Raw genomic sequence first — 7,837 nt, forward strand, 5'->3', positions numbered from 1 at the left:
CACTTAAATTATTACTCCTTGCTTCACTCTTCTAGCTATCATAATCAACATCAAAGCTTTATCCCAATTATATGGGTCAGTTACATAACTCCCATTTCATCATTCCATTCTCTTCAATTTCATATCCATTGTTAAATTATAGGCACTCAAATTGTTTCTTGTTATGACTCTTCTAGCCCCTTCGACTATATATCACCACCATTGTCTAAGCCTTATCCTCTAACAATACGGGGTCAGTTACTGAGCTACATGAATCACAATTCACCATTCAATTCCCTCTAATGTGATATTCATTATTAAATTATGAGTATTTAAAATAATTTCTTATTACTTTTGCTTAAGCTCTCTCTCTCTCTCTCCCTCTCTCTCTCTCTCTCCCTCTCTCTCTCTATCTATCTATCTATCTCTCTCTCTCTCTTTATCTATTTATCTATAAATCTATCTGTCTATCTATCTATATATATATATATATACATTGGTGCACACACAAGGCAGATATTTGCCTTGGGTTCTATGTTAATCATAAAAGTTAAGGCCAAATGTTATATATATCATATATGTGGTTAATATTTACTTGCAAGCACACTCTTATATTAGTGTGTATGTATGTGTAAAATTCATGATACACGTTATTTCTAGTTCATTTTGTAATAGTTTTTAGTTTAATATAGCAGATTGAGTCTAATCGGAATTTGATTAATAAGGCTTTATTCCATTTAGAATATTATCAAATCAAATTTGGATTTGGATATATTAGATTTGAATCCAATCTATTTGCAACCTAACATTGTGGGTTACTAGGATGGTGTTTTAAGTTTAATGTTTTGAAATTAAACAGGAAGCGAGATGTTTTGGCACAAAATACATTGCACAATGGTTTATAATAGGTTCAAACATGTGGCACCATTATAGAATAACCAAGGTGGGAATGCCCTTAAATGCAAGAAGCTTATTTTTTGTCATTTGCCCCAACACCCATATGTATTATTTATGGAAATAAAAACATTAACTTATTTATATTTATAACTAGCATTTAAGACTGATCTTTTTAATAATATACAAAAGTAAAATTAATAAAATATGAAGTAATAAGTTTAGTAATTAAAAAATGATAATTGCATATGATTCGCATCTTACGCTTTTGGATTTATAATATTATAATTCTCATAAATCTAACATATTTTGTAGACCCCAGCACAAGGCTCCCACCAATGCAGGTTGTATTTTGAATTATTAGCTGATGGTAAAGCTGTTGAATGATATCCACATATAACTATATGTTTATTGTAATGTGTTTCTTCATATGAACCATTAAAGCATGTGTTTTTTAAATGTATTTGCAACCTGTTCATAGTATTTTCAGCGAATCAGTCTTAAATTTAGTGTAGTTGATTTGACGTATCTGTGGTATTTCTTAAGATTTTCTTAACATATCTTTCCACCATGTCCATGCAAAGAACAAAGAATAAAGATACAACTTGACATTATAAAATCAAATTTAATTTCTGTGACTTGCACTAAAACTAACACAAACATCCCTTTTATAATAGTATATTTTGAACCTTGTTCAAATGATAAAAGAACCTTCTTTTTTTTCTGGTAAAAAAAGATAAAACCTAAAGAATTTTCCCTCAACTTTGTGTTTCTCTCCTATTCTTTATCAAACCAAAAACCTATAGGTGTTTTTCTCCCTTTGAAAAGCAAGCCCTTCAGCGAATGCAGTGCTAAGTTGAATGAAAACGTATTAAATTGGAATATCTTTCATAATTAATTCCTTCAGCAAACAGTACTTTTTCGAACAGCTATAAAGGATGCAGGAGTTTATTTTTGTGGCAAGCTTCAAGTTGAGTGAGCCGTTTTAACGAACCCCACTCAAGTTTGGTGGGCATAACTTGGCAGGCCAAGCCCTGAACTGAGCATCAACTTCCACTCAGTTCTCCACATTTACAGCCCTCTGCTGCATGCACATGAGAAGATGACCATGAATTACATTGTTCCAAGGGCTCCATTCACCTTCAATCAGTTAAAGTGTCTAATTATTAAGGGAATCGCTATTTGCAATTACAGTTACAGCCTTGACTTTCTAAATTGGAAGGGATTCCAAGAGCACACAAAAATGCAATTCCCATTATAAATATAAACCTAACCAAAATTATTTCTCCTAGAAGTAGAGAGCTAACTCTATGAAGACATCAATATTGGTAGATGCTCTGGAAACAGTTGAATACAAGTCATATGCCTTCTTCATGCTTATTCACTAGACTCTAACGGTTGAACAAAGCAGGTTGAGATAAAATTAGGGGAGCTACAGTGCTGCAATGCACTCAATCTCAATCCTGGCACCCAAGGGTAAAGCTGCCACCTGGTATGTTGAACGGGCCGGGGCAGGTGATGGAAAGTCTGCAACATCAAATCAGACATCAAGGTTAATGCATAGTCATGGTAATTAAATGAGGAAATTCATGACTGACCTCAACCAAACATTTAATATGTTATCAATAAGCCCAAAATTCATATGCATGTAGCCATGTAAAGGTACGACACCTTGTTTTCTACAACCACTAAGAGGCAACTTCTATTGAAACAATCATATATAGCTTTTCCAATTTCGGGCGTGGTTCCCTTTAGCCATAGCACCTTTTACCACTATATTCAAGACACGGGGTTATTTGGAAACTTGAGCAGAGGCCATTGAATTCTTTTACTGTCTGATTCATAGCTTGATAATGCAGGAACTACTGTCCCACTATCCTACCCTCAAATGCCGCATCATCTTTATGTGTTAGATTCTTCAGTTCCAACTTCCTATTCCACAAAGCTAAGTGTTCTTCTGGGTTCCCAAATGCTGATTGCTGAAGCCCCAACTTGTCTGATTCATATATTGATGAAGCAGAACTCAGCATTAAAATTGTACTACTTTGCTTTGCCAATTTAGGCAAAAAAAAGAATGCAATATTTTTTCTCATGTGCATATTTTTTTGTCAAGCATGATTAATATCTATATATGTCAAGCATCACTTTGACTTAACTAGAACTCACATTTAGCATAGATCTCATTGACTTTCTTGAAGTCTTGCAGGTCAACCAACCTGTTGAAGAAAAAGTTAGGAAAAAAGTTCTTCAGTTTTTTCTCATCTCAGATATCTAAAGAATAACACAATGGAGAAAATAAGTTCATACATAATTGTTGTCTTAACAACAGAGGAATAGCTAGCACCACTAGCTTTCAATATTTCCCCCATATTCTTGAGAACCTGCAGGTTTCCAAATCCTCCAAGTCAGTCAGCAACAAGTGAAGATGCTTGGGAAATGGAGTAGGACAAAAATATCATTAACAAAATTTTTAGCATGGTGCACAATATGGGGTATGACTCAATAAAGAGGTGATTCATTTTTTGAAAGCCAAAAATAACACATGAGATTGTATCAAACATGAACAATTTCAGTTCAGCACAGTAATCTAAATCAACCAATGGCCTGGACCATTTATCACTATCAATAGAATTTGGCCTTTAAGACAAGCTGTTCATTTAGATGGGAGGGCCACCAGGACCAGAATTTGGCCTCTCTCTCTCTCTCTCTGATAAATAAGACTATCTTGTTCATATATGGTCAATTGATGTTGTGGAATTGTCTCTCTCAACTTAAAATTTAAGTTGAGAGAGTTTTGTTTGTCACCAATAAAATTTCTTCTGATCATTGTATTAACAGAATTATTTTAGAAACCAGTTGGTGTCTTCAAAGGGTGACATGTAGAGAGACATGAGGCCATCTTCTGGTCCTATCCTCATCTTTGCATCCACTAATTACACATACTTGGAAGGAGGGGGTCAAAAAAAAGCACGAGCTTATGAACCTCCTCTACATGGTTAGAGGATTGTCAAAAACACATACTCGGCCCATTTCTTCTATACTTTTATAAAGCCTTTTGATACACCAATTCAATATAATTAAAAACTAAAAAGTATTACGTATCAGCAATAAAATAGAGTATTCCCTAAAACTAAAAAATGAAAAATAAAAAAGGAAGAAGAACTACCAAGTTCCAATTTTTATTTACAAAAGAACCAAAGAACCATATAATAAATGGGTTTGTGCAAAAAAATTAAACAGTAATGACAGTTTGTGGTCCTTCGCTTAACTTTTTTTATTATAATTTTTGAAGATTTCTGTCACCACTGAATGTTGAAGACAGTTTTTATCTGATTTTCAAATTTTGAGGCAGTGCAGAGTCAGCAACATTATAATAAGGAATCCAACGGAAAATTTCCCTATAACAGATAGCAATTGAAAGAAAAATAAATCTCTCTTGGGGCCATCCAACCCTCAGTAGGTAGAGACTAGAGAGGTAACGCTTGGCATTGAAAATCCAGGACCAACTGAAATTGGGGAATTAGAAGGATTGGTAAATCAAACTGTAGAGGCTTTTCACTATCTAACTGAAATAAATGAGATTCTTTCATCCACTCCTGTTCATATTAGATGCATCACAGCAGAACTTAATTCTACTGTGGATGTAGATTGAGTGTGAATAAGGTTCTTTTATAGAATTATACTTTACCTTTTCTCCAAAAATAAAGGCTTTTTTATAAAACGATAGCTCTATTTGTAATCAAGTTGCTTTACAAGATAATATATGGCACTGTATATCCTTCCTTTTACATCTTTGAATGGAGACCAGATTCAGTCCTCACAAAATTTGTCCTCACAACACTTGCAGCCGTGCATTTGGAGCATCTCTGTACTTGTATTTTTTTCATTCATTGAGATATGTTCCCAATGCAGGGATGCAAGTGTTGTGAGGACGTTGTGACTTGTGAAGACTGAATCCAGATTCCTTTTAAGGTGCACCTTTTTACATTTTTTTTTTTGATAAATCACCTTTTTACTATTTTTCTTAAACAAATAAAATTATCTTCTAAAAGAAATGAATAAGAAGAAACAGAAAAGTGCCGGAAGGAGAAAGAATCTATAGGGACCCACATGCATGAAACCTATAGGGTGGATACCTAATAATAGGGCCATGCCTGGGCATCTTGTTATTTGTGGCATATTGTTCTTGTAGTAACTAGTGCAATAAGCACACATTTTTGCTCATGTCATTGCTAAGGATGTGGTTCCAAGGCCTCATTTGTATCGAGGGCTCTTTCTATGTGGTTTATTTCTCCTTTCAGCCCCTTATTCTGGGGTTCTTGTTTCTCAAAAAACATAAACTTCTTAATTAGGGGAGGAGTCAGGGTTTTTTTCTTAGAGGGGGCCAAAAGTTAATAAACATGAATTGGGGGGAGTAAATAAATACAGAGGGTGGGGGGGGGATACAAGTGGGATATAAATGGGGATTGTGGAGACTTTTAAGGCAAGGGGGGGAGGGGGCAAGGCTCCCCTCCGCCACCCTTGGCTCCTCCCTGTTCTTAATGTGAATAATTTAAATGTGGAGCATTCCAAGCAATGCTCATTTACCCCAACTAATTTTGAATGATCACTGCATGCCACATGATCTGCAAAAGATTAGTACATAAAAAATCTGTCATCTTAGCCTGATCTGCAATCCATCATCATAAATGCAGAGTTAAAAACAAAATTTAAAGCTGTAGACTTCCCATTTTAGTAGGTCAAACCATAGAAGTTTGAATGTTTCCACCAAGCAAACCATTCCCATTGTTAGGATTGGCAATCGACCTCCAAATAACACAATAATGACACATAGAATACAATATGGATGAGTGTAGACCCAGTTCTGTGCCATCAATGTACAAATATGTTACCAATTCAGCAAGCATGTAATTGAATGCTATTACCACTTATATGCAGGTTAAAAGGTTACATTTATATACCTGTTCTGTCTGCTCCTCAACACTATCCGAAATGAACTTCCCAGTCTACATTTGAGTTACAATATGATTATTAGTAAATATATGGACATAGACCTAATAAAAAAGTTTTAACCAGGATAAAAAGAGAAAAACAAATAGAGTTTCCAGCAATGAAGAGAAAAAGAACCTCAGGGATGAGACCCAAAACACCAGATACAAAGACCATGTTATTGGCTTTGATGGCTTGAGAATATGGTCCCAGTGCAGCAGGTGCCTTTTCTGTCTGAACAGCTTCCTTTTTACCTAAAATCAGGGCAGACATGTTCATATTTATTAGTTATTATATTAACACGTAACTGCAATAAAAACTGTTAACCAAAAAACTGCTTGCGACAGAGTACTCCAACTTAATGGAACCTTATTCCAACTGGTTAGGGTTGGCTAAACGAATCCCTCTCCTCTACTAAACTATAAAGCAAAGAACCAGTAAGCTAGAGCTAATACAGCGCAAATCCATTGTAATAAAAATAACGGGCAAACATCCACATAAATAATAGAACGGTTTATGGCACCAGAGTTTACCGTCGTAGTAACTATTATCGTCACTTAAAAACATAGACTGAACTACTGATTATGAAACACATCCCTCTTGGTCATCGCAGACAAATCAACGGGGCGTTAAGAAGCTTTCTTTGAACCGAAAATCAGCATGATCAAATGATCGTAGGCATCATATAAACAAAGCATATTTAAGAGAATAACTCATACTCCGGGTAAGTACACACTTAGTCCCCGAGTTCGAAGTCCCACATTCGCAGTAATTCGCTGCTTCCTATTCAAAACGTGTGCTTTTTTTATTTCCTTTTCAATCGAACCCTGGAATGGATGTTACTATTCAAATGAAATTAATTCATTTATCATCTTCTCATCTTTTATTGAGATTTTTTCATCATTTCCTAACAAAATATCTATCAATCAAGCAGGCAATGCTTAAGCTCAATCGTACCCTAATTGGAGAAAAAATCAAATAAATTAAAACAGAACAGATGATTATTTGGAAAGAAAGAATATATGATGTGAATCTCACAAGTGTCAGCAGAAATGCTTAAGCTTGCAAAGGGCTTTAAACGTGATGGGGACGATATAGAGAACCACAAGCTCGAGCCGGCGAGAGACACGCAGCCGATGCCGACAGCGAGGGGAGACCTTGCTCGCACTCTGCTCATGTCGATCACCGGCGTACAGAGGGATTTTGCGACGGACCAGGCCATCTCTTAGTGTCGTCTGTGTTTGGGATGGAAAGCAATCTCCTTGCCGTGATTCAGTGGAGTGTGGAGTGAACAGTGGAGCCCTGGATGGACAAACAAAAACAGCAAATAAAGGCTCGAGAGTCGAGCCTCGATGGGGCTGAAAAAACGGATCGAATCTAAGGTATATCCATATTTGATGCGTTTATATTGGATCGAATCTTTAAATGTCGGATTGTCGGGTTTACAAAAATAAAATCGCAACTGTTTTTTTTTTTTTTACGCCAAAATCGTAACTGTCAGAGTATATCGGATTCGGATTTGAATATGATATTCAAATAGGAAAAATCTAGGGAAAAGTACGGACACACGATGCAGAATTCCTCTCCCCCTCTTATGATTGGGCCTATTAAATTCTGATCTGGGTTGATTGGTACTTCTCCCAAAAATTTATGATGCGGGAAAGTATGGAAAGAGTTTTGACCAATTAAAATCTACCTATAAATTTTGATAAATAACACATTTATGGCTACCACGTTTATGATTCAAGTTTATTGATAAGTTGTTTTTGGGGTGTGGTAACATTTCTATCATACTCGAACCCAAAATAATATTAAGGGTAAATTATAAAGACCACCCTTATTATGGGGTTTGTGACAAAACTCCCCTATATTTTGTTTTGCGATAAAAACCCCTTGTATTTTGATTGTAAGACAAAGACTCCTTTTGACCGTTAAGTTAGATAGCGAAATGCATTAAATTATCAAAATACCCTAC

General features: G+C 35.5%; 1 protein-coding gene across 3 annotated transcripts; it reads right to left on the reverse strand.

The window, feature by feature from the left end:
• Nucleotides 1-2,008: 2,008 nt before the first annotated feature.
• LOC104610923 (endoribonuclease L-PSP family protein) lies at nucleotides 2,009-7,236 on the reverse strand. Of its 3 annotated transcripts, XM_010277783.3 has the most exons (8): nucleotides 6,901-7,218; nucleotides 6,001-6,116; nucleotides 5,835-5,879; nucleotides 3,181-3,254; nucleotides 3,040-3,089; nucleotides 2,756-2,869; nucleotides 2,545-2,646; nucleotides 2,009-2,400 (listed from the first exon to the last, which is right to left on the reverse strand). In XM_010277783.3, exons 1-7 carry the CDS (start codon nucleotides 7,082-7,084, stop codon nucleotides 2,588-2,590), a joined length of 642 nt encoding a protein of 213 aa, XP_010276085.1. In that variant the 5' UTR covers nucleotides 7,085-7,218; the 3' UTR covers nucleotides 2,009-2,400; nucleotides 2,545-2,587. The 3 variants fall into 3 exon arrangements, with proteins under 3 accessions (XP_010276085.1, XP_010276084.1, XP_010276086.1); XM_010277782.3 differs by lacking the exon at nucleotides 2,545-2,646 and having other exon boundaries at nucleotides 6,901-7,216; XM_010277784.3 differs by lacking the exons at nucleotides 2,545-2,646; nucleotides 2,756-2,869 and having other exon boundaries at nucleotides 6,901-7,236.
• Nucleotides 7,237-7,837: the final 601 nt, after the last annotated feature.

This window comes from Nelumbo nucifera, chromosome 1 (assembly GCF_055504915.1).
Source record: "Nelumbo nucifera cultivar China Antique chromosome 1, China Antique-T2T, whole genome shotgun sequence".
Classification (NCBI taxonomy): domain Eukaryota; kingdom Viridiplantae; phylum Streptophyta; class Magnoliopsida; order Proteales; family Nelumbonaceae; genus Nelumbo; species Nelumbo nucifera.